Raw genomic sequence first — 27970 nt, 5'->3', positions numbered from 1 at the left:
GTTGTGGTGCATTCAGATGTAGTCAAATATCAGGAGGAAGCTTGGCTAACAGGAAAATGAGCTGCAGGTGAAGCTAAGGTCATCAGAGCGAGGGAGGAAAAGTAAACATTAACAGAGTCACTGATTTCAGCTGTGTTGTTTGACTTTGAAAAGTATATATAGGCATATCTATATATAGATCTGTCTATATATAGGCATATCTATATGGATTTGGCTCTTTTTAGCCAGTATTAAAGACAGAAATATTAACAATTTTAACAAGTGTTTCTTTAAAATTGCCCAGTACGATGGCTCCCTCTACTGGCAGTTTATAAGCCCTGTAGCAGGTGCTCGAGTTGCATTGTGGGAACCAATGTTTACACACCTGTAGGCAAAATTAACCCAGTAAATAGGATTACTGTGCATTTATTATAATAAAAACGTATTTACAAGGTTTCTGAGACTTTATCAGCATATAACCACTTCCATTACCTTTTGGCTACAAAAAGTTTATTAGAATGATAAAACTAATTTGAATTAAGCTCTCCTCCTAATACACTATACTGCAAAAAGCAATTTCCTATTTTTACATTTACATGCACTTTGACATTCAATTCCCAGGCTTTTTTAATTTTGATGGTGTCCTTATTCCCAGCCATATCAGCTTTAACTGCTCTGTAAGCATCTTCCATAGGGGAGTCTTACCTGCTCAAATCGAGGGAAAACACAATTATTTTATGAAAAATTAAGTAGTATTTGAATCCACACTGCAAAAACTATCTAAAAATATGTAAAACTTGCTTAAAATGAGTGCATTTACCTTTAATTTCAGTAGGTAAATAAATTGATCCACCAATAGAACAAGTTTTTCTTACTTGACCATAAGATATTATGTACTTGGAATAAAATAAAGCAATCCTTTCTACTTCTAAATGTAAATAGTATCATTCTATCAGCAAAGTGTCTCACTTACCTGCTTAAGTCAGAAAACAAATTCACTCATATTAAGAAGAATTGTCTTACTTAGATTACAATATTTTGCAGTGGAAAATGCCGCCTCTGCTTGGATTCATCCCAAAGGTGTTTAATCGGGTTCAGGTTGGGAATCCACACAGGTCAGTCAACTTTCTCCACTCCAAACATTTAACATGTATAAAATAGATTAGATCGTCTGAACGCATTGATTTGGTGGTGTATGTACACTGATGCTTTGGGCAATATACCGGTAGTAAGAATCCCAATGTCTTCACATCCTCAGCCGCTCCACTTTGTTCTGATGGTCCAGTATATTCTCGCAGTGGAAAGCAAAAAAACCTCCAGAGAGACACATTAGTCTCCTTTAAAAAGTAGATGTTGTGCTCTAAGAAAAAGTAGAATCCAAGGTTTCCAATCCAGACAAAATCAGTTATATCTGTGATCACAACTAAACTGAAAGAAAAAGCCACAAAGATCCCTCTGGATTCAAGGTCAGGGGATCCATCTTGATGCTGTCAATCATTTCTGCTTTCAGATTCAGGAAAGCGGAAGTATCAATAAAAAGGGTTCAGCAAGTTTAAAAGTGATTTTATATTTTTTCCAAATAGGTAAGATTTGTCAACAGTTTGAAGGAGACTTTACAGAAATATTGCCCAATCTGTTTTACATCTACAGGTTTTAAACAAGAAAATTTAACCATATAGCCTGGTTTTATTCAAACACATCATAGAGAAAAATATGCACTATTTTTAGACATTTTTTCTACTGTTATTTCTAGTAGGATTAGATGTTAATATCAAAAGCACATTTTTACTAACAACTACTAACAATAACAGCAGTGATTTCCCTAAACAGTTAAAATTTTTTCGATGTTTTAAAGGAGATGAAGAGCAGCACAAAACTACAAGTATTACAACTCAGGTTCTTTTCTGTCTTTCTGATCCTGGAGAGCGGAAAAGAAGAAAGAAAAATCTATTCTGCATCCTGGAAAAATATAGAGGTTAAGGATTAATGAAGAAATATCTTCTGAGATAAAAAAAAAAAGTTTTAATTTCAGCCATGCTTTCTTTACATTTATTTCATTGCCCCTTATTTTGGGGAAACTTACATAAAGTTAATGATATATATCCTTTTCAGTGTCTCAGCAAAAATGTGGACAATATTTTGGTTTATGGTAAATCAAATTTCAAATAAATTCATTATAGAAATCAGGGACATTTTTATGACTTTTTCAAACATCGGCCAGTTTTTAGTTTTTATCCTGAGCCATAAATAAGCAGGTTAAGACATTAAGACACTGACGCAACAAAGACAATAACAATATCATATCTGAAATATTCTCTTTATCAGTTCATAAGTTAGCAGTACATTTCTCACACATTAACAGAGTGTTGCAGTGAAAGTGCAAAGAAATCATTAAAGGTTGAATCACAATATGAGCAGTAACCCCCCCAACACCACCACCACCTCCCAGCTACATAAACTCATCTTCAGCTGCAAAAAAGGTTATCTATTTGAGATTTTCTGTACCCTTTCATTGCAAATTCCCACACTATGGACAGATGTTTGGGTTTTCTTAACATCAGCAGACATCGGAAGCCTTTCCCAACTTCCATACATCAATGAATAGGTCTTATTTTTTGACTGACGGGGCAATAGGTCTGCAGACCTCTGTGAGACCAGAAATATTACAAGAGACTAATTTATTTTTTTTTAAGCTTAAAAGATCCCTTTATCACGTCCTCATATTGTGCAAATCAGACAAAAACAAAAAGGAAACAATATATATATATAAAGCTGACAGTCCGAAGCATCTAAAGTGCTCAGGTTAAAAGTGATCGACACTGATCACAGCATCAAACAAAGAGAGAATAAAACACTAGAACCGATTAGAACAGCTCGTTTCTGCATCAGAGCGTTTCCCGATGTCCTCGTGGACCCCGCAAAGACAGCGTTACTTTTTAAAACAAACCACTACGACCCCACAACATCCGAATGGAGGACATACAGTGTTATAACTTTTATTTTAAAACTGTTAAAATGGTTAGAAATCTTTCACACACAGTGCTCAGTCTGATGGAAGTCCGGTCTGCAGAGCCAGTGGTGCGACGCGGTCCGGACAGATGGAGCGGAGACAAAAACAATAAAAACAGAAGTGGTCGAGTCTTTGAGACACGCAGGTAGAGGATGTGTGCAATGGGGGAGATGGAGGAGGAAAGTTACGGTTGGTTCGCTGCTGTGCGCCGTCCCCGCTCATCTAAAACAGCTGGATCATGGACTCCCGAGACTTTCCCACACCGATCCATTTGACTGAGGAAAAACAGGAGAGGAGATCTTAAACCATCTCATGTTGGACTGAGAACCATAACACTACAACCACAGCTCTGTGATGTTTCACATTAATATAGAAGTCTAGCTATGAGTCAAGTTGGTTCATTTGTAAAAGTTAATGTTTCCTAATGTTTTTCCCCATATGCTGGTCTAGATGTTAGTGACAACAAGCATCATAGATCATTGGAGTGAGTCTGAAAGGAATTGTTTAAAGTCTTTTTTAATTAAAAAATCAAATCAAAATATTGTATTTCAAATAAATTTTCCAATTAGGATCAATTTTAAGGCTTCTGACACTGGTAGGTGTAGAGAAAGAAGGTGATCAAGTGGTGGGAAAAGCAGATAAACTAAGTAACCAGGTCATTGTTGAAGTAGTTTGCAGAAATAAAGTGCTTGATCATTTATGGCAAAAACAACAACAAAAATCTAACAGTACAATCTGACAATCAACCATTAAACATATTTGTTATTTGTTTGTTAACATATTTCTTAGTGGCAGGATTGTCAGATTCATTTTTATCTTTACAGGTTCAAAACGAAGACGCAAAACCATTAGAGGCTCAGGATAAATTAAAATCTTAAAGTTCTAAAAAAAAATAAAAAAAACGTTTCATCAGGGCGAGTTTATTAAAATGATAGCTTCAAGCACAATTTCAGTCCTGTGTTGGTGTGTGTAAGCATACCAGGTACTCCTACGTGCTCCTCGATGAAGCGCACATACTTCTGGGCGTTCTCCGGCAGCTCCCCAAAGCTTCTGGCTGCAGACGTGTCGCTGTTCCAGCCCGGCAGAGTCTCGTACTGAACCTCAACGCGCTGCAGCACCTCCTGATTGGCTGGCATAAGAATCAGTCAGAGCAGAGGAAAATAATCAAAACATTCGCCTCTCATTGGTTCAACACGTCTGTTTAAACTCAAGGCTGTCTCTAAAGATTGACGCCAACTGGAAGAGGAGGAAATAGGATTTGTAACTGATGCCAGAAATATATCTGATCTCCTTAGCATAAACCTGAGAGCCAAACTGAAATATAAAATAAATAATGTTGGAAAAGCAGGAAGAACAAGTGTTAAACATATCAATAACTTTCCACAGTAAATGCTGCTCACACTAAATCTAAAAAAGCTGGATCATGGTCTCACAAACCAGAACAGTGGTAGAGGGCTAAGGTCCACCTTTTCAAAAAGCCTCAGAAAGAAGACTAATTATAGAGTTGATGCACAAGACTCCACTGCTGAAGGAAAAGGTTGAAGGTCATTAGACGTTTAATGAATTACCATATTTCCCGGACTATAAGCCCCCACTTATTTCCCACGCTTTGAATCGCGCAGCTTATAAGAAGGTGCAGCTTTTCTGTGGATGTTTCCGAACCACCAAAGGTGGAAGTCAAAGTTGTGATAAAGGGGTTAATTTTGATGTAGCACAAAAACACACTAGCAGCAGACATGATAGAGAACAAATGTCCAGAATTCAAACATTTTGACGTTTATTCGTTTATACATCAAAGCTGCAAAACCAATTAAGAGACTGGGCTCAACTCCTGCAGAGCTGAAATAAAGAGCTGATGAAGCCCCATCTTTCAGTAGAAGCTCTTACTGCTACTGCAATCTAACGGGAGCTAGCATTCTATATGTAGAACTCCCCATGCAGGTTTGGGTGGGGACAGTTCAGTTGATATCAGCAGCTTATAGCCCGATGAGGCTTATATGTGTATGTTTCTAGTTTTTTCAAAAATTTTAGAGGCCACCGTTTACAGTGAGATGAGCTCTATAGTCCGGAAAATACAGTAAATGTAGAAAAGTGTACAAATGAGAACAAGAAGAACTTTTTCACAGTTTTTTTTTTTACTCTAAAGAAAGAAAACATCAGCAGTAAAGTTTGGAGGCAGGAGCATCATTATGTGGGGATGTGTTTTAGTATAGGATACAAACAAACTGTATACCCATATACAGTGAGGCAAGCTAGGTAGAGAAATGTACTCTTATAAATGGGGAAAAAAAGAGTGTTTTCATTTTTTTTAGAAAAATCAAAGTGCAAAGAAGAAATCCAGAGAAACTTCAAGATTGTTATTTGTTATAGCATCAATGTTTTTACGGTAATAAATGTCCAGAGAAAAACATTGATGTGTTAAGGACTTATTTTCCTGGCTGTGATTTATTTTCTCACATACTCCCTTACCTGGAAAGTGAGGTATGATTTCATCACCAACTTTGTACGCCATCCCCACTTTGATCTCTGTAAATACGTCAAGTATGTCCAGTTTTGTGAGTGCTAAACTGAAAGAAAAGCAGGACAGAGACACAGGACAAATGTTTTAAAACAAATCTAAAACTAGGTATTCATCATTTAGATATTTTATCAAATTTAAAGCAAAAATTATGATTTATTCATGAATATCTTGTATCCTAAATTTACATTAAATCTACAGAGAAAAAATAAAAACACAAAAATGACATACGCAGTGAAGCCATTTATCATATGAGCGTATTTGATGAGCACCAGATCCAGCCAGCCACAACGCCGCTTCCTGCCTGTGGTCACGCCAATCTCTTTCCCTCGAGTCTGAAGCAGCTCTCCGATCTCCTGATAAACAAAGGAAACTTTACATATAAGACATCTTTTCTAATCTTCCTATAGTGGCAAAAGCTGAAGGTCTGTCAGAATTTAAAGCATCTAATCAGGATTTACAAGCTGATGAATGTAGTAAAAACACACAGCAAATGAAGGTGGCTAGATGTCCTCTAGGTGGCAGTGTTTCACATCAAACAACACAACCTTCCTGCAGTTTGTCAGTGGAACGCTAATAATATTATTAAATATATCTCTAAACACTGCACATTTTATTTCTCAGAAAGTAACAGAAAAATAATGTATGGCCATTCAAAAAGGTTTTTGCACAAATGTAGACATTTTTTGTACAAATAAAAACAAGAGCTTACAGTTAAGGTTTCCTCTGATCACTAAAGATTTAGCTGCACACCAGCTGTTGTTGAGCTGCTGTTTAACAGGTGCTCCAGTAAAACATTTGCTTTAACAAAGACGAGGTTGTGCCCAGCCAGCACTGACGCTTTTATGAAAGGATCAATGATTTGGTTACACAAGACCAGCAGCATGTCCATGACTGCCAGGTCTGTAGGTTTTCTATTGCTTTACAACACTAGCCTGTAAATTATACACCATATTGAAGGTATGTTCACATGATTTTACTAAATTTGATTGGCATTATTCAGAACAGAACAGTAATGTGACTCAGGTCTCTTGAATTTTGCTTGCTTGTACACTGAGGACTTCACCTGTAAACAAAAATAAAGCATTTAATTCGACATGCTGTGTATCTTCTTACATTGCTCTGTTCTGAAGGGAAAGCACCGATGCCTACTCTGGTGGTGTACGCTTTAACCACCCCGTAAACTTCACCCACATTCTGGGGAGGCATGCCGAGGCCGGTGCACACCCCTCCTACCGTGCAGTTGGACGACGTCACAAAAGGATAGGTACCTGAGAAGACCAAGGAAATAAGGGAACTATAAGTAATTCAAACTTGTTCTGCTTTTTTGGTTATCATCTGAGAATTATTTTCCCTTGAATCATTACAAAACAAAAACAAAACAAACTGCCAGTGTACCATTTTTAAACTCAGTGAGAATAAACCTGCAGCAGCTCTACCCCTCAGCTTTCACCAGTTTCAATCTCCATATAAAAATGCTGATTAGAGATTTGCTCTGAGTGAAATTCTCACTGATCTCTAGCAAAACAAATGAACTTAGGAATGATTTATGTTAACCTCGGTGTTTCAATAATAGTGGTGAGTCGGTGCTCAAAATGATAGCAGGTCCGTTCTGGCACAAATTTCAGAGAATTACTGTAATTTAGCTCAACTGAAAGACACCTGCTAAGTGATCACCTTGGTGCTCATGCAGTAAGGTGGAAGCTTTTACAGAGTGTGAGAGTGCACCAAATCCTCGCACATAGGAGCAGGTCAGGAACAAGTAAACTTACCATCATCACTAGTCTGAGCTCCAAGAAGGCTTTTGTAAAGAGCAATGCAAAATTTAATATCATCCGACCTTCATAACCATTAGCTCAGAGGCACATGCTGAGGCTTACTGACCGAAGTCTATGTCCAGAAGTGCTGCGTTGGCTCCTTCCACCAGGATCTTCTTGGGGGGGCCGTGAAGAGCTTCGTACATGTAGTGCACACCGTCCCTAACCATGGGCTTAACCCGCTCCACGTAGTCCTAGATTAGAAAAAAAAACAAATCATCTTAGAAATAAAAAAAGGTGAGTTTCAGATGATTATAATTTTTTGGATTAATTCTGTTTTTTTTTTACCTTTAATCTAACCAGCTCTCCCTCTATGTTAATCTCCAGTGTCGGATACATGGCTTTGTACTGCTGGGCCAGCACTTTGTACCTGCAACAGGTGGTCATCAAAGATTAGTAATGCTTCATAGGCACACCTTTTTAGTCAAAATAAAAAAAAATAAATAAACCATTTTTTCAATCAAATCCAAGCTATTCTTTATTAGGGATGGGTTCTGCACTTGCAAGTTATTCAGTGGCGTTAATGTTGCACTAGGCGTGTTATTTTTCAGGGATTATTTCACAGCTCTTCAGATTAAGTCAAAAAGGAAAGATTTATGCTGATAGATTCTGAGGACAAACAGTAGCTTTGCTATGCAGAAAAGAGTCCACTATTTTCCTTGAAGGTGAGCGCCTGGTGCCCATTGTGTATGAATATATGCAATCATTTCTGGGCTTTTATGCATCACCTCACTTATCCTTCCCTTCAACACCATCTTTGCTTCTTCTTCTGCTTCTATCGCTTTATTGGTCTTAATAATTGAGTGACATGCCCACAGGGTGGGTTGAGTAAAGACAGGAACTAAACGGGGTGTTTATCCACTATGGCCCTTTTTCCCCCCAAGGAAAGGGACTGGAGAAAGGAAAGGGACTGGAGAAACATAAAAAAAACAACAAAAACCAAACTCTTTCTAATGTTTAATATCAGGTAAAACTTCACAGACATAAGTGACTATCTACATTCAGATGAAAGCGCAGGTGCAGCATCATGAGTCATAAACTAGGCCTGAACACCGATTGTGTACGACTTTTTACTCTCTGATCCGATTTTTTTCAATGTCACACTGCCTGCATATAGAGAGGCTAAGATTAGGCAGGGTGGGCAGATCTACGGAGATTTTCTACACAAATGAAAACAAATTCCCACATTTGACTTGGACAGATTATGAAAAGTAATTAAAAAACTTTTTTTTTTTAAAACACCGCCGTATTCTATAAAGCAATGCCCCACCTAACAAGTCTGTGCAACATCTCAAAGCAGAACAGATAGAGAATTGTCATATGCTTATATTAAAAAGATAATGAGGTCTATGTCTAAAGAAAAGAAAAACTCCAGAAAAGCCTTTGCCTTCTGTCCCTCGTTGTTTTTGCGAGGCTCAGAAGATCACTACTTTATCCATTTTCTGTCCTCCCAAAATTCTATTATGGGTAAATTATATTTTTTAATGTTTCATTGATTGGTTTTGCACAAGTATGTCCCACTGGATGTGTAAGCTCTGTGCGACTACAAAACGGACTCTTTTCCCGTACGATTAACAGATTTTATTTCCTATTTTCCCCCACAGCGGATATGCTTTACTTTATAACAGCGTCTCTTTTCCTGTCATACCCATGAAATTGCAGCTGAATTGCTGCGTAGTCCAACTAAAATAGTCCTGTGGTTTATCTCAGTTGGAGCTACACAAGCCGCCTTGCGTAAAATCTTGTCGGGTGTGATCATCCCCATTGATTTTCAATGAGCGTTAAACGCCACGACCTCAAACAAGTAAAAACTTGGGAGTCAAGTGGATAAAAGTAGGTCAATTAAATGGGGGTTAATGTACTGCATGGAAAGCGAGGGTTAGGACTTCCAATATAAAGTAGATATATGTTACTGGCAGAAGGTACTCTCAACTGTACACAAGTTTTAATATCTAGCTATAAATTAGCTAGGTGTTCCCATTAGTATTTTTGTGCGACCTGTGTATACATTCATTTATAAAGCCCTGAAACGTCTGTGACTTAAACTTATAGAGGTGTAAACAAAGGTTTCAAAACAGATTTCTTTATGTATTGAATCCATGGGGTTGGCGGATGAATGTAAAAAGCTATTTCAAAACCAGATAAAGACTTTTACATATCAATTAAATGGTTTTATATTTCATCCCTTCAGAAAGAACTTGTAAAATACTACTTAAAGTGTTTTTTTTATTTTTTTAAATGAAGATACAGGACATGAGTTCCTAACCTTGTATATAAAGGATTGTTTTCTTTATGAAAATGAAACAAAATAAAGACTAGAATTGAGAGCATCAAAACTTTTCTTTCACAAAGAGAAGCAAAAGCCACAATGCAAAAGTATGAAAATCCAATAATGCTGGAACAAACCTCTCAGAGAACTGAGTGAAGTCGGCCAGTAAATCACATATTCTGAGCCCGCTGCGTGCAGCCTTGGCAGAGTACACCGGACCGATCCCCTTCTTTGTCGTCCCGAGGCTGAGCGGGGCCAAGAACAAGAGAGGAAGAAGATGGTTAACCAAAACCTTAACGTGAATTCACATATTGACGTTTCATAGCAGCACTGTTAATCATTCCATCACATGTGTACAAACTCCTTAATATGAGAAATGTTCTGGGCTGCAGGTTTTAGTCATTTTTGGTGCAGATTCAACAGCAGACACAACCAACCATGTTTAACCGGCTCAAATTTTATCAATTCAAAATGTAGCCCTAACTACTGCATTACAATCCATCTTGCACACATACAAAGGTTTTAGAGAACTAATGTTAAAAAATGAATGAAACTAAAGGCACAAAAGCCATCTCAACATAAACATCTGATAAGTCCTTCTATTAAAAGGAAGCAATGTTTGCTGAGCCAACATGCAAACTACCGAACAGAAATAGACAAAGATCCTCTGTGAATATAGAGTTTCACGTCAAGCCCCACTCATGGTGAAACATCCACTCACTATGCATGCCACAGTGGAAAGCTAATGTAGATTTAGCATTACATGATTAATAAAAACGCATTCATATAACTTCTATTTACATTTTTTCATAAGCTCAATGGATTGATTATAGGGAAATAGCATTTATAGCCACCGCGTTACATAAGTACAGTATAATTTAGTTTAACTTGCAACACTTAACACATATGTTGGTGTTACCAGACACATAACTTATGAAATGGAAACTGTGACCGTTTTTTTTAAGCAATCTTAAAAGCCTTCAGCTATTTTTATACGCTGGACTTCTGCTTTTCTTCATCTTAGGGGCAAAAGACATCAAATCATTATGAGTAACTATTAACTTAGTTTGCTATGCTTTAAGACTGAATTGTTTACTAAGAAATATGTAAGTCTGATAACACTGAATGATCCTGAGCTTATGTAGAGCTCCTGTAAGATTTTTAGCTTGGTTCTGTATGACTATAATCTATGGGATCTGAGTCAAGCAGAGCGTGACCTGTAGCCGCTGGGAATCCAGCAGTCTGACGCATCAGACAGCTGAAAGCCTGTAATGACTGTTTCATTACAGCGTGTAATCTCCCTTACAAACATATTCCATGAAAGATTTTATGCTTTGCTGATAAGCTGAGATCTATTTTTGTTATAAAAAATAAATAAATAAAAAAACACATCTAAGACACACAAGCAAATTTAATGAGCATATTTTAACTTAAGTCATTAAACTGTTTTTGGCTCAGAATGGTTCCCATCAACTTTAGGGAAGAAAAAAAACTGTATTAGAGTTATCCTTTAATCACCAAAGTAGGATATATAAATTAAACAAAACAAGTTAGAGCAGTTATTTTAGTAAGATAAACTTTTTGAGGGTCTAACGATTAGTTTTAATGACCAAAATTAGGAGAAGAGAAAGGAAAAAACTAACACTTTAGTAGTAGAAACATACGAACATAGTATTTAAGAACAGCTGAAAAAGGTACAGGGAGAGATTTTATTTGACACACAAGGTGTAACCCATAACGTTTATGTCTATTCTAGCCTTACTTTTTTTTTATTTATTTTTTTTTTAAGTAAGTTCTTTGTAAAACAGCAGAAAAAACGAAGAACAGGCTGGAATTAATTTAATTAGAAAAACCAAAACAAAAGATGTAGCTATATCTGGCAAAAATAAACCAAGGATTTCTTCCCATGGATGGCTAAACATAAACTGCTAATGTCCTTTATCCCAACTGCATTTAGCTTTCTTTCCAAAAGAAGATGTTACATGTCAGGAGAAGTTTTCATGCAGCTCAAAACCTTTTTTTTTGTTAACAGCCACTGCAATACCTCAGATGAATATTTGTCTACCTGTACTTTTACTAATCCAATGCTATATTTTTCTACACAGGAGTGGACAGTATTAATGTTTTGCATTCAACTTAAAGGTACATAGTCACATTAATCTATAATTAATTTTAAATAAAGAGAAATTCACCATAAATAACGGTTTAAAAAGGATCAATGTTCATATCTCTATGTCATGCTGTGGGACCAACAGGTTACTGGTTTCAAGACTAACCAAGGTTTTAACAATTACAGTTAAAATTGTGAAAGAAAATCTTTACACTATTTCTACTGTTCAAAGTCCTTTAAATAACAGCAAAAAGAGTCTGGAACATTTTATGACTTTATGGAGCAGAGAAAAATATCTATATAGCTGCAGCCTCTCAACGCTAATCTAACACCTCACTGTCTGAAACTGTGGGATGTTTCATTTGCACAGCTTTGCATGTGCAAAGGAAAGCTCTTTCAGACTGCAGCCTGTGCATTGAGCAATAAACAATATCATGTAGAAGGACGTATATTCGTGGATTCTGTCACTACAGATAGGAATGCATGTTGGAGAAATGATTGAGAGGAGGAGGAGGCTGTGAATACCAGGGTCTGATTCTCAAACTGTTGGTCTGCACTGTCGCTCATCTCGCCGAAGGAAAATACCTAAACTTTCCTCTTGCTTTTCATCAAACTCAGCTGTTGGAAAATATTTCTGGTCATGAAGAACAAAACTGCAGAAACTGCATCAACAAAATCTACCTTTAACTTCTGTGTTAAGCAGCAGAGTGCAGGCTAGCTACCTGAGATAACAGCCCGACTAACTGAAGGTTTATGATCAGGAAAGACAGCAAAACAGGGAGCTATTCTTCACAGCAAGCAGCAAAAATGATTGTATTAAATAAAACCACACAAGCCTTGTGCGTTTAGTTGCACATTGTGTGAATACTACACTAATAATTGTGGGGAATCTCAGACAAACCCAAAGCCATATACAGGATTTAAAATGTCCCAGTCAAACAAAAGTAAAAGTTTATAGGAATTTGCCTTCCATGTCTGTTTACAGGCTTCATGGGAGTGGATATGCTAATGTAAACTAGTGTGTGTTAACCATCTTTCTAAGCAACAGGTTTCTTACTTCTTGCCTGCTTGCTCTTGCCTCTGCTGTTCCTGAACGCCATCGACCGCTTGGTGGAAGTCAAACACTGCGGAGGAGGGAGAGAGGGGACACACACTCTCACACACCTCAGAGAAGGCAGGACTCAAACATCCACAAATATGCACACATTCCACTGTTCACACACACCTTTCATCAAACAAAGGAGGGGGCAGCGCTGACAAGACTTACCTATATGAGCTCTGTCTGAGATGATCAGCCTTTTCTCCCAGTCATTCAGGCCTAAACATACAGAGAAGTATGTTAAATTTCATTACTGTCCCACTGTTGAACCTCTTTTCTACAAAAAACATAAAAAATAGTTTTTTTTTTACTCACCGTTTCCTTTACGTTGGTTTTTTTCAGCCTCTTCAAACAGGCCTGGAAGATGGATCACAACTCCGTTTCCTAAAATAAAAAAATAAAAAACAATAATTCAAGTGAAAAAGTAAAACCTATTGATTTTTTGGTCTTTTAAACAAAGCGTTAAATACAGTAAAACAGAACCAGTGCTGACAATTTACTACAGCCCTTGTTCAAACTAGTGAATTAACTGGTTCCTAATCCCTTTTATCTGGGTCGCTACGCTTCATACTTTTCAAAACCCAGGCTTTATTTTCACATTTAAAATCATTTTTTGGGGCAAATTATGTGCCCATACATATATAAATAAAAATGACCATCATTAATGGCTTATAGGTAATAACCGTGCTATTTCAGTGTCATTACAGCAGCAGTAACAGCAAAGTTTAGGGGGAAGATTTATTTTCAGTAAAAGATCATTAACACCAGCCTCAAGAAAAAATCTATATAAAATACATGGAAATGAGGCATTTCTTCTAATTCATCATGACTAGTTTCATAAGAAGATAGATTCTTTTATTCCTGTGGTATGAATATGATGCAACTAGGATGATGATTTCTCTTCTCTTCAATACAGGAAAGTCAGGAGAACATGGCATTTAGACAAGACAGATGTATTTGTTTACAAAATTCAGGAAATGTCAACAAATCTGCAGGTAACCCTCAACTTGCCCACACCTACATCCAGCAGTGATCAAAAAGTTCAAAACAACTGTAGGAATGAGAAGCCAAGTTTGTTTAGCCAACCCTCAGAGTGGGCAGGAAGGTTACTGAAGTTGGAAAATGTAGATCACTAATGCTCTGTTAGAGAACGGCAGCAAAGACTGGCATGATTGGGTCAGTCTCCTAACCAACAGTGTTTAAGCGCTTTTTTTTTTAAACTATTGAATAATTTGTTGCTGCAGGAAAAATCTGTGGCGATTAAAAACAGAGTGCAGATTATCTAAGATGTAACAGATGTAGTGTTCTTGGAAAAGTATGAGCAACACTACGTGTGATGATGTTGCAGCCTTGGGGCAAAGATCAGACCTGGCATCGGTACGGTTTCTGTTTGGTTCAGTTTGAAGAGGAAATAAGTTAAACAGGACCTGATCCGCTGCCCACTCCCAATCCAGATATTATGCTTAATGGTTTGTTGCAAACAGACCAGCAGCTGTTTAAAGATTCTGTAAAATCACTTCTAAATGACCCGGATTCATATTTCTATTGTCAGGGATGCGCTGATATGATGCAATATTGATGTACGACATTAGCAGTCATGCTATGGCTGACGACTGATGCATAGACCAATACTATACATTGTTGTGTATCCTTCTACTCCAGAAAATAACGACCACATCTCTGCATCACTGTCAATGATAAATGCAGAGCTACAAGGGAACCGCCTCACGGTGAGGCCCCTGGCAGCCATGAAAACGCGCCGTCGATAGCGTTCTGTGGCAAAAATGGCCTCAGTAAATTGTATGTAATGTATGTGATGAACGGTTTGTACTGAAATCTCGATTACATTGCAAATTGTAGTTGACAATAAAGAAATTGATTGATAACGATTTGATTGAATGTCACAGGCCTAAACAAATGCTTAACAGCCAAACCCTCCTGAAACACATTATGTTAGGTCCTGTTCTATATTCACCCATGACTAGATGGCTCTATCCAAGCTTCAGCTGATATTAAATGTAAAGAAGAAGAAGTTGGTTTATGCTTGAGATGGTAATAGAGAAAGCGGAGCTTGAACAAGTCTTGAGGTTGCTGAATGAGACTTGCTCACATTAGTTTTAGGGACAATAATGGATTTGGTGGGGAAAGCCTGCAGGCAGAAAAGGAAAATAAAATATTGCATCCTGAAAAAAAGAAATACATTGTTAAAAGGCAAAAGGAAAGGTGACAATCCTGCCTGTGCACGAGAACCGCTCAACAGGGCTCTATGTTTGCAGTGCAGCCTCTGACACTTGGAAAAAGAGCTACGGTAGATCAAATGTTGCTGACGTAATCACAGCTTCTCAGAATACGCCATCGTCTGCACGCCATTGGACCAATTCTCTTTCCTTCTACTGTAAACTAACACTGCAACTCATACAATCTGCCATAGGATCTTAGAGTAAACCTGGGTTAATAGAGGGACTTAAAAGGAGAAAATGTAAATATAAATCCAGAAAAGATCAAAAACTTTGAGCAAAAACGAAACTTCAACAGGCAGATGTTGATTGACAGTTTACCGGGTGACAACTTAGCTATATTACTTGTCACAAGGAAAGTAAAAGTGAAATATGTAGAAACAACTTCTCACTACAAGAAAGTCCACTCAGACTGAGTAGTGCTAATGTGTCGTGCATCAAAGAGAAGAAAAGGAGGATATGCAATAAAGCAGCACCTTGAAGCGCAGATGTGTGTGGAGTGTTTGGGAGCCTTAACAAAACTCCATTAGCTAATGAAGTTAGTGCAGATGAGGGGATGTAATGCAGCCTGCAGTCTGGCACCAAGTCAAACTAGTCACAGCCTCTGCAGCAGTCATTAAAATGGATTCAGAAAGTCTCAAAGTAATATCATCATCAGTTCTCTATAAAAGGAAACAGTGAAGGTCGCCCTCGTTAGTGCGCGTAGACTGAATGCAAATGTGAGCATGCTGATTTTACACACCGATGAAGGCGGTGACTTTGGGGTTGATGATGCCGCTGGGTAGGAGGTGAAAGTCGTACTCCACAGAGTCCACCACCACCGTGTGTCCGGCGTTGTTGCCACCCTGCAGAGAAGCAACACAGAGCTGATGAGGAAAGGCAACAGAAACACAGAAAGGTCTGCTGGAGGCTTGCTTTTTTGTTTTGTTTTTTTAAATGGAACACAGGGAGGGGCTGAATCATTTGACGAGTAGCAGCAAGCTGGCTGCTTTTTTTCACTTTTTATATCGTTTGGCACACCGCACCACTCAGATATGACATGAATTGAATGGATTGTTGGTATGCTGTTTATTATCTGAACAGTTCACAAAACTTCACACCCCAAACCAATCCAACATGTCCTGGCATGACTTGTTGTTCCTGCAGGCAGGATGAAATGAAAGCCTGGAACTGAAAGCTCAGCTGCTTGGCAGTATTTCTTTACAAAGAATCAGTAGCTGGAGGAAGGCTATCTGCTCTTAACCATGAGCTGTTTGAAACTCAAGGCTTGGCTTTCAATAACCATCTTTCCACTCATAGATCACCTTTAGCAGCATCTAATGGGGCCTCTGTCCTTGTCCCATTACCTAGAGGCAAACAATAGAGAATCATTGTATTGATCAACATGTGTCAATGTAGCCTGGACTTAAGTGCCGTAGCTTTAGGCCACAGATATCAACCGTTTAGAGGTCAGGCTTGTATTACCAATCCAAGTACTGAACTGGACAATTAAAATAAATCCTTGGTTTTCACTTGTTATTCTACTACATATTTGTTACTATAAATTAGGCTTAATCTCATTATCGGCATAAAAGATCACAGTATCTAAATGTCTATCTCCACCTTGTCCACAGTTTTTAAGTCCTTTTAATGAGATGTTAGCAAAAGAGCCAAAGCGACCTGATGTGTTTGACTGTATGGAGCATAGAGCAATAGCACTACCATTCCCTTCCAGACTTGGCATACGTTTTTTCTATATATTGATCATTATATTATCTATATATCTGATTAAGTCAATGCATCAAATTCTTTTTTTTAAGACCATATGACCATAGAAATGAAACTTAGCAGCATAAGGCTTTAATTATCAAAGAGAGGGACAAGGATTGCATAAACAGTGGAGCAAAATGCAGCACTGCAAGTAAAAAAAAAAAACTGCCATTATGTGTAAAAGTATTTCCCTTCACATTTAGGAACTGGGTTCATCACCCTTGGTTGCAACAACTGCTATAAAGCATTTGCAATAACTGACAATGTTGCTCTTTTTTCTGCTGTTCTCCATCTTTGGAGACCTGCTTCCATTCATCCACACTGGAAGATTTTTAACCATAGCTAATCAGATTGTTAAGCCAAATATAACAGGATCCATGCCTTCCAAAAGGGTCCACTTTTACCTCTTAGGGCAGAAGAATAGTTTTCTAAAAGCCTTCAAGATAATCCAGATCTTTCTTGGCATATGTAAGAAAGGCCTTTTTCTTTTTGTAACTTCCGGGATGAGTTGGTGATTAGTTAGTGGAACAATTTTAATATGCTGTCCATTCCTGGGAAGATTAGTCATTGTTACAGGTTTTATTCATTGGGGGATAATGGTTCTTGCTGTGTGTTTTTTTTTAACCTGACTAACTGTGAGACAAAAAAGTTAAGCTGCAGATCCATTTTTCCCTTTGCTTCTTTTGTCTTTATTCTCTTCCTGTGGACAGGATTTGCACCACTTTCTGCAGCCCATAAGCAAATAAATCTAACCCACCATGTGCTTTTACCACATGAAGTTATTCCTGGCCAGCACAGTGCCCTGCAGGTGTAGAGGGTAACACATGATTGGAACAGAGATGCCTCTCCTTTTTAGACAGCACTTTCATGATCCACCCCTTCCAACAGAGCCAAAGAACCACCCTCTGCTTCCTGTGATCAGACTCCCATTCCTCTCTGAACAAGCTGTACGTCAGTGGTCTGACACCTAAAGAACATTTAAATTAAACTACATAAAAGTTGATCACTTTCTTATATATGAATGATAACAATATTTAAAGGAACACGGTCATATTCAGAATTCAAACTTCTTTTAATATGACATTATTACATGCTGTTCAATAAATAAGTGTTTTTAATTAAGAGTAATTTTCATTTGAATGTGCTTTACTGGAGACATCCATGTTTGTCAAAGAACACTACTGCCAACTACTGTTTTGTGACGTCATTGTGCGGTATCGGCTGTTGAGCAAGTCCCAGAGATCTATCTGGTGTTTGTCACAACGCGCTATTATCCAACTCATCTTTAAAACATTCTTCTTCCAAATGTCGGCTACATATGACGTGTTTTTTCTCTGGCCAGAAGTTCGATGGCAAATCCTCCCTCTTCAAGTTGGCAATCCAATGATGAACTTGTGGATCATGAATCGGAAAGGTGAAATAACTCATCTTTTTTAGCTTTTACCCGATGTATTGCAACATGGACATTGTCAGTTTAACTATAGCTCTAGTGTATTTCATGGTGAAAGCCTCTCGAAATTTTAAATAATTGTTGTTGATCGCAGACGTGTCTAGTAGTTCCCACTGATTTTGCTTGTAAAGTGGGGAGAATGGCGTTCGGCTTATCGCACCGTGACGTCACTGCCGGATGATGTTAGGAGTGAGGTGTTAATATATTCGGGCATAAATGGCCGTTCACAGACTCTGTGATCAGGATGAAAATCATCTTTTTAATGATCAATGCTAAATTCATTAAATCACTGCGAACATATTAGTTTTAAGTATTTTATGCATCAGTCAGCAGCAAAGACTTGCATTCATATTAGTGTAGAACATTCATGTAAAATGGTTGCTCAATACTATTGATTAATTAGAAACATGTACTTTTATTCCTACATAAAAAAAAAATCTAATCCATATTGTGAAACATCAAGTCCTGTAATATTAATACATATCATCTGTGATGTGCTCGTTTATATAGCCTTTTATATATAGACGTTTTTCTGAGACGAACGGTATGAAATGTACGGTACGCTACACAAGTTTTTTTCCTCTGATGCTGCCACCTCTGTAGAGCCCCCCCCATCAGAGAATTAGTTTGTCTTAATGTGCAGTAAAGTAGGCTGGACACATTCAGACTTTCAGTATACTAAGATGAAAAACAATCATAACTGGTGCAGACAGAGATTCTGCATAGTGCGGCATGAGATTAATATTACCGTTATTGACCAAGGGCTGCAATGTTTAAGTGGTAGCATAACTTCCACAGCAACAACGCCTTAAACTAACTGTGTGAAAATTTTGTAGTGTAGTAAATTTCTCAGTCCTTTTCTATAATCGCTGACTTAGAGAATTCTCTGCCTGGAAGGTTAAGTTCTTGTTGAATTGCTCATGGCTGTTGCTACAATCACACAAAGCTTAACTTGTTTTTTTTTTTAAGTCTGGCTTGAACATACACCCAAAGTGAAACCAGATTATTCCTCTGTTGTTAACGGTAATTTTCACTTTGTAGCAGTAGAGGGGTTTGATTCTTAGACCACCAAATACCCCGTATGTCTGCTGCTATTAATTTGTTAACAAAAGGTTCACCATTGATCTTGAGCTCTAACCGGCCACCAGAAAAGAAAGGCCAGTTTTGAAAAGGATTAACAGCACCACAATGAGGAGATCAGATATGATTTTAAGTTTAAGGAATGATTGGTAACATGATTGATAAAGACCTTCTCTAAAATGCTGCACTCATTGTGAAGTTAGCAATTAAATATTTTAATAAACTGAAGTAGTGTTAAACTTGTTAAAAATATTCAATCATGTTTTAAGTTCTACATTCTTTGGTGTACATGCATATAATTTTTAGGTCCCATCCCTGAAAAAAAAAAAAAAAAAAAAAAAAAAACAGCAGAAAATTGTCATCCAAAACTTGTTAAGTACACTAATACTGTACTTCGTGCAAATGTAAAAGTTTGGAAAACATCGGATTTAAACCAAATTACATTTTACTGTGCTAATACTATTGTCACAACAGAAAATATATATATTATTAATACATTCATCTTTTTTTCAACATTTAAAATCATATCTTTCCCAAGAAGCAGCTGATTGGATCATTTAATTTCTCACTGTGACGCGTGGCCAAGATATTTGCAGCTTTTTATATTAGACCTAATCAATGAAGTGAGATAATTACAGTTTGTAGCAAAATGATTCATTAACAATCTGTTCAACACTTTATGGACACCAATCAGAATTGAGTATTCAATCAGACCATTATATTTATATTTTTAGCCTCCACGGCAACATTGCTACAAGATCACCCTGGTGCCTTACCGTACGAGCAACCCACTGTGTGTACTTCTGTAAAACCCGCTGAGGTGTGGCCACTTACTTTTTAAAGCTCATTTAGTTTAGAACATAAGTCAAACCTTCCAGATTTGATCTTTTATACCTTCTAACACACCAAACAAACAGAGAGAGATTTAAACTGTTTGCTAAAGGTTTGGTAAAGCTCTCAATTGATAGTTATTTATTTATTTAAAACTTTTTGGTCTAACACACCCCTTCTTTTGGTCTTTCTTATCTCAGTCATGCTGTAGCGCATGTGGATGGTTATTCATCTGAGCCTATAACTCAGAATAATGGATGATATAATATTTCAAGTATTTGAGCGAGGCTCAATCACAGGAAGTCGCTGCATTTTGATGGGATTCTGGCAAGAAATGTTTGAGGCAACAGATGGAAGCGTGACCAGTGCTGGTGTTGGGGAGAAAACTCTGACCATTAATCCACTGTTACATCAGCCGAGGGTTTTACACATTTTAAATTACATTTGTCCAACTGAGACTGAAGCTGAGGTGAACAAAACAAATCCTTGAATGTTTTATGAACAGAAAGTGTGCCCATGTGCACACCCAGTGTAAGAGACAGAATGGGAACTTTAGTTCTTTAGGGGTCACATAGTCCATAACCTTTTTTCTATGATGCGTCACCGTACATACACCTAGACGATTCTGTGCTTTGCAAAAGTAACCACACCCTTTAAACTTTCATATTGTATATAACAACCAAAGTCTTCCATATGTTCTACTCTACTTTATTTGACTGATTAACATATAGTGGCAATTTTTAATATGAGGAACTGTTGAGTTCAGTGGCATTGGATGTAGGAGTTTGCCCTGAAATTGAAGGATTGACGGTTCAAGCCCCGACTCCAACTTTCAGTGTCGTTGTGTCCTTGGGCAAGACACTTCACCTGCATTGTCTACTGATGGTGGTCAGAGGGCCCGGTGGCGCCAGTGCACGGCAGCCCCGCTTCTGTCAGTGAGCCCCAGGGCAGCTGTGGCTACAATGTAGCTTGCCACTATCAGTGTGTGAGTGTGTGCGTGAATGGGTGAATGAATGTAGTGTAAAGCGCTTTGGTCAAGTCTCTAACTTGAATAAAGGCGCTATATAAGTACATGCCATTTACCATTTAGTTTGCATGTTAAAAAACAAAACTGAAATAGTGAGGTGTGTATTTGGATTCTTAACCTTTCTACCCCAAACAAAAGAAACATACTGCATTTGGATGGGACCTAATTGATAACCAAAGACTACTTTTCTAACTGTATTTTGGACATTTGAACAAGAGGATATTATGTCAATTTAGGACATAAAGCAAATGTTGAAGAACGGTCCGGCACAGATGGGCCAAACAATTGCACATCACCATGAACTCACCATATCCTCAGTGAAACATGATGGCAGTATGATTCTGTGGTTAATACGCACAAGGAAGCTGGATGGAGCTAAATACAGAGTAAGACTGACCAATACCTTTTAGAGGCAGCAAAAGACTTGAGACTAAAGGCCAATTTATGCTTCTGACACATAGCCTCTGCAACCGTCAAACATGTCTCTGTCTCTCGAATAGTATAAAGGGTGGATTATACTTCTGCAACTGCACACACCAAATGTCTCCTGGGTCTGGTTGCAAACCAGTTTTGCTGGTATGCTTCTGCAATGTCGGTCTGGAATTTTTAGGGACGCACAGCAGTTTCCCGCCAAAGTGCAAGGGGGAGCATATTCGAGAACTCGCGAGAACTTCCGCAGATGTTCACAAGAACTTCTTTGGCTGCGCCAGCGGGAGTGTTTATTTTTCAAAACAACATGTCTGAGGCATCGTACAAGTGGGTGTACTTCCGAACCTCCTGCTCTGCTGCCAGAGCTGCTAATCAATTTGAAATTAAAGTGTATTTATAGCTTAAAATGGCCCAGTCAAAGGCTACCCCCCAACCCCCCAGAAGAATCTACATAAAAATAAAAAAAAAGAGTAAGAATACATGCTGTAACATGAAAAGCTGCTAGAGAGATACCCAGGGAGATGTGCAACTATTCCTTCAAAGGAAGGAGTGGATGCAGATGCATGTAAATCCTGTTAGATTTCTGTTGGTGGATATCATGACAGCTATGAATCAACCTGTAAATCCCTCATATAGATTAATAAAAAAAAAAAAAAAACAACGTTTATAAGTCATTAAATGTAGAAAGGGCAGGGAACTGCAATGTCAGAGATCAGCCCAGCAGCCTGTCATGTTGAGTTCAGTCAATGTTTTGAGCAAAAGAAACTCTTAATCTGGGTCCAATTTGACCTTTTAAAGATGCTGAATACAGAAAGAAAAAAAAAAAATTAATACGATTACTGTCAGAGTACTTCTGACCTTTTAGATGTTGGGAAATCAGACCCGATTAAAATCTCAGGAACAGAGGTGAAGCAAAGGCTTTATTTATGAAGAAAATAATTGTGGTGCGTTTTTGAGGAAAGGCAACTATATTTCAGGTTTGGCTTAGGTAAATGACATATAAACCATCTGTTTACCCAACGAGGAAGGGAAAGGCCAACGGGCCAACATTCCCGACGCATCACTCAACCCAAGCTTCAAGTATGTACCTCCAGCTGATTTAATGCATCCATTATGACACATTCCTGGCAACGCAAACTCTGATCCCAAACTAAATCTACAAATTTAACGAGACAGTGCTTTACACCTTTTTGTCACGCAGAGTCACCTCGGTGTTTTCATAACCCAATCTCACTCTCCCAGGCAACATATTAAATCTGCTTCAACTGTTTGACCAACACCCAAACTGAAGAATGCAGGTGTGATCTACCAGGGAACTGGTGTCACTACCTGCAGAACAACTGTCTATGGTAAAATGACATCCAACAATAAGCCCCTGCTAACTTTACCATGGATTTCCTCACTCTACTTACACTCATAGGCCTACGCTGTAACAGCCACCGAGAAATACTGCTTGCAGGGCCGGTTTTATAAAAAGATCAACACTATCTTCCTCAACTCTCTACTCACGTGTCAGACGACCCCCTCCAACGAGGCAGGGAAAGGACGCTGTGCTGGGAGTCAAACCTGTATTCTCATTTTAAACCCAGCTCCATTCTTGGCAAGGCTGTCTGAAGGAAGGAACTTCGAAGGAGCTCTGTTATGTCAACTTGTTATCAACAGAGTGAACTAATAGCTCTCTGAACTCTGCTGTTATTCCAAGCACTCCAAACATAAACATCGCCAAGCAGGCTGAGGAAGTTACGTTAAGCTTTATTCCGAAAAAATAACTTTTTTATGTTGATATTAAAGCTATAAATCACGTTAAATGTCCCACACCTCTTTAAGAATCCAGGATGTTGGGGAACAAAGTTTGGCTTGTTGAGTTTTCTTATCTCCATGTTCAAATGGTGAAAGAGTTCAGCTAAAGCTGGGTTCTGATTCAGCTATATTATTACTTAAGACATTTAGTATTTTTTTTAGGATCTTAACCAGGATTAGTTCAGGATGCAGAACATAAGGTAAAAAAAAAACAGGACTTAACAGCCCTTTATTAAATATAAAATGAATATAAATCCATCAAAGGTTTAATCAGAAAACCGAGTTGGACAAAAAAAATACAGATTTAGATCTTAATATAAATCACTGTAAAGAAATTTTAGCAACTTTTCTGAAACTTATTTCGTCTTTGTGCTCATAACGCGAGGAACAGAGTCAGGAATTGATTTTTTTTCCCATATCTAATCACTTTTCAGATCCCTATCCAGATTAAGAAGATGAAAACATTTAAAATTCACAACTTTTTAAAGGTTGTAAAAGCTGATTAAGAACAACGAAAGAATAACTAGTGTAGCTTTTCTAATAAAAAAGTTGAAAAAAAGCTTAAAAGACTTAGTGCTCAACCCTGATACCAGAGTATCTATTCCCTCTGCTTTCCCCTCCACGTGATTAACACATCAACACTGGTTTTTAGATCATTTAAAGAGTAATAAACAGAGGCTAGCTGTTGCAAACAGGAATGTTAAAGTCCATTGAGGTCGCTTTATATTTCAACAGGTCACTTCAATGAGGAGAAGTCTGACAGTAATTTGAATCTGACAAAAATGTTATAGTTCAGCTACAATTTAGAGTCCACAATGGGAATAACTAACCATCAGGAGCATCTGATATTAAATATCTAATCAAGTATTAAAATGCTAACTAAAAGAATAAATGATGCAAATTTAATGCATCTTTTTAAATGTTTAAAGACACAAAAAAAACTGATTAAGAACATTAAAATCAGTCAAGTTAGCAAAGACATGGAGACTAAACAAGACCTGACAGCAACAGGACACCCAGGCTGCAGGCTTCTTTGATTAAGCACATGGCTCTATGGCATCACAGAGAAAAAAAAAAGGCTTTTTCAAACATTTCACCTCGGCTGCTCTCAAGCCTGATCACATGCACCCTTATTCCTGGAGATCAAAGAGAGACAAGCATCCCTGTGGACACTTCTAGGCACAGAGCTGGGAGTCATAAACAGAGTCAAAGACAAATAAACCACACAGCATGTCAGGGTCTCTGCTGATTTGCATGGAGAATCCGCATTGGATGTAAATTTATACGAGATCGTGAGGATGAAGCCACCCAGATTTTCCTGTCGGTAATCATCTGAGGCGATGTTTTTAAGTTTGGAAATCACAAACTCCAATGGAAATAAATACATGAAATCAGAATCATCAAACTCCTCAAACTGCTAATTAATTACTCCAAATTAAGGTGATTATTTTTTTAATTTTGTTAAAATGTAATTCTCTTGACATACAGGTTAGATGTGTCAAAGTGCGTGGGAATAACAGGCACATTATCTGCTGATAAGGCCAAATATATTAAGCTGTCATAAAACAGAGCATTACACAATTCCTCTGGAATAATTATGGTTTGCTGTGTAAATCTCTACCCCACTTTAAACTCATCAGTTACGCAAAATCCTTGATCCTTGAACTAATCTTGCCGTTCTGTCAAAGTCAAACATTGTTATCTAATTCAGGCCTGGACAGTGTGTTAAATTATGGGAAGTAAGGGGGGTTAAATGTAATTGGGCAAATATTTTGGCCATGGCTATGTCTATGCACGGCACTTAGAAAAGTACAGACGTCGTCTCCCTTTTATTAAAGTACTTTGAGACGCTGATATTTTGCATTCTGTGTAAATGTCAGGACACCAACATGCATCTTCAGCCTGCGCACAGACTTACAGGATGTACAGGGAGTAAGTTAGTGTAAATATTTTGTAGATAAACAAATATTAACGGCATGTGTACTTTGCAGCAATAGGTTATCTCAACGCAATGGTTGGAGGCAGACAAATAGTCCCAACCTTTACCTCCAACCCCTGCTGAAGTAAATACCAGATAAACGCCTTGTTTGCTTTTCCTTTCTATGAGCTGATATTTCTGCTACCGCAAAAATTCAGAGTTTTAATCCTTCCAGTTTAATTTTATTTTTTAACTAGATGCCTTGATGATTAAGAAAAGCCGGTTTGATGGCTTCCTGAACAGGGCACCCTCTGTTGCTGCACAGTCTGTTTAATATGTACCCGGCCCTTCCTTTTTTCATGCACGATACGCTGCATGATCATTTGATTATGCACAGCGAAATACTCTAAAACAGGCATCCCCAACCTCAGTCCTCTAGGCCCGCTGTCCTGCAGGTTTTAGAGGTTTCCCTGCTCCAGCACAGCTGATTTTAATTGAATGTGAGTTACTATGAAGGTGCAGTGGTTGTTAGCGATCTGGCAGAATCAGCACAAAACATCCGCCTCTCAGGTTTAAGAGTGGTCAGGAAAAGGACACAAGCCTTGTTTCCATTAACCATCAAATGGCCCCAATTGTAATAACAAAAATGTATTTGCTAAGTCGATTTTCAGTCACACCGAATTTATTAGATTTCGTACAGCTGCAACTGAAACAAGTTTTGTGATCTAGACGTGCTCAAGATGGCTGAGGATGATGGCGAGGCATATTTGGATTTATAAGGACTTTTTTTTTACACTTAGTCCATGACAATGAGCACTGGAGCTACAGCTGTTTACATCCAGCCCTGCAGTGTGGTTTTCAAGAGTTCTCACATGGACACACATATTCTTTTTTTTTTTTTTCTTATTTAATGGAAGACCGGAATACAAAAAAAATGCATTTTACAAATTAGCAACATCATTAACTCAAGTAATAATTCACTGTAACTGAGGGATGCAGGATATCAGTGCTGAACCCTCAACACCTTTAACAATGAAATAGCCAATCCTGTTGGTTTCAAGGCTTCTATCCACACTCTCTCATTAAAGTTAGACACATTTTAATATCAACAGAGGTTTGTGTGACACAGCAGCCCATCTGAGATTTAATCCAGACGGTAATAATGTTGTAAAAAGCAGGATGTGAAGTGATTTCACAGCACACGGCCTCCAGATCTAAATGTAACTTTGGGAAGTAGTGGAAGTGGAGATTTTCTAAATAAAAGTGCATCTAATTTTCAGCAAGCGTGTGATTTCTATCCAGTCTTTGAAATCAAAATTAAACCATTCAGTCCTTTCTGGTACTGATAACAGCTGCAAATGGATGTTGGACCTATAGGAACTACTTCCATCAATACTAGAAATATCTAATTATTTGAAGATTTGTCATATCACATATCACAATCATTAACATCAACTAAAACACTGACATTTGAATGGTAATATAGCTTAGCTGTGTTATGATCTGCTACATAGGGAGGGTACTGCAAAAACAAGATCAATCAACTTAAAACGTCCCTTTAAAGCATTCGTTGCACTATATAAAACATAAACTGTAAAGAGACCTGTTAGCTGCTGTATCTATCATATCATAGGCCATTGTACAGGTGTTTAAAGAGCTAGGGAGCTAGCAGGAATCCAAGGTGACTTTAGCAAACAGAGCAGCTATGTCTGATACTGGTTAACCTATTAAAACAATGCTGCATTCAAGAAATATCTGCAAATCTGGAGGAAATGTGCCCGAACCTCTAGTGCTTAGCTTGATGCTAGCTCTGAGAAACACCTGACTGTGTAGCAGCACTCCTGCGTTCACCTTGTTAAACTGAGCGGGAGAAACTATCTTCCCACGCGTGAAGTCGGAAGCTGCCTTCCACCCCCTTGCTAATTAAACAAGGTGCCGTGAACGCAGCGTCACTCCAAAGTGAGGAAAGGATGCGCTGTTTTAAGCTAACGGTTTTACCCGCGCGGACAGGTGCGTTCAGGCTCCCGGTGCTCACCTACCTGGCATCTGCACACCATGTCGGCATCTTGTGCCAGCAGATCCACAACTTTCCCTTTCCCCTCGTCGCCCCACTGAGCCCCGAGAACAACCGTCACCCTGTTGCCGACGGGCGGTCTCGGTGGTGTCTGTTTGGTCGGCCCGTCGTTGCTGTCTGAGGCCCCGGCGGCTTCCTGGCTCCCACTCTCAGACATTTTTGCTGGGTTCTCCCCCGGCAGAATGGTTGAGTTCCGGGCTGAGCAGCTGCCTACTGACCGCTGCTTCAAAGATAGCAAATAGAAGTGCGAGGTATCACTCCGCAGCGACGTTTAGAAGCTGGGAATATTGCACTGCTCAAGCGCGACCGCTCTAGTTGTAATTATAAAATACTGAAAGAAAAACAAAATAATATGCATATATAATAGTATTCATGTTTTTCCTTTTAAATAAAACAAGAACATTGGCTTAAAAATGTAGCAATCCTGCTCCCAGTGACTCATCTGTAGCTCTTCTACAATCTCAGGCGACACTCCCACTGGTGGAGGTGTGTTCATCATGCGACTGGAAGAGTAAAATAACGGAACTCCACAAAGACATTTCTAACCCATAACTACTTCAGTTTTCATTTTTT

The 27970-nt window shown here is 38.3% G+C and overlaps 1 protein-coding gene across 1 annotated transcript; it reads right to left on the bottom strand.

Moving 5' to 3' along the window:
• Window positions 1–2153: 2153 nt before the first annotated feature.
• LOC107098117 (adenylosuccinate synthetase isozyme 2) lies at window positions 2154–27607 on the bottom strand. The gene is made up of 13 exons (XM_015395593.1): window positions 27363–27607; window positions 15782–15884; window positions 13118–13186; window positions 12971–13021; window positions 12761–12827; window positions 9731–9838; window positions 7613–7694; window positions 7392–7518; window positions 6624–6778; window positions 5739–5863; window positions 5459–5556; window positions 3969–4118; window positions 2154–3264 (listed from the first exon to the last, which is right to left on the bottom strand). Exons 1-13 carry the CDS (start codon window positions 27552–27554, stop codon window positions 3212–3214), a joined length of 1380 nt encoding a protein of 459 aa, XP_015251079.1. The 5' UTR covers window positions 27555–27607; the 3' UTR covers window positions 2154–3211.
• Window positions 27608–27970: the final 363 nt, after the last annotated feature.

This window comes from Cyprinodon variegatus, unplaced genomic scaffold (assembly GCF_000732505.1).
Source record: "Cyprinodon variegatus isolate N-32 unplaced genomic scaffold, C_variegatus-1.0 Scaffold749, whole genome shotgun sequence".
NCBI lineage: Eukaryota > Metazoa > Chordata > Actinopteri > Cyprinodontiformes > Cyprinodontidae > Cyprinodon > Cyprinodon variegatus.
Note: the sequence above shows the minus strand (reverse complement) of the source record. Positions and strands in the feature narration are given on the sequence as shown.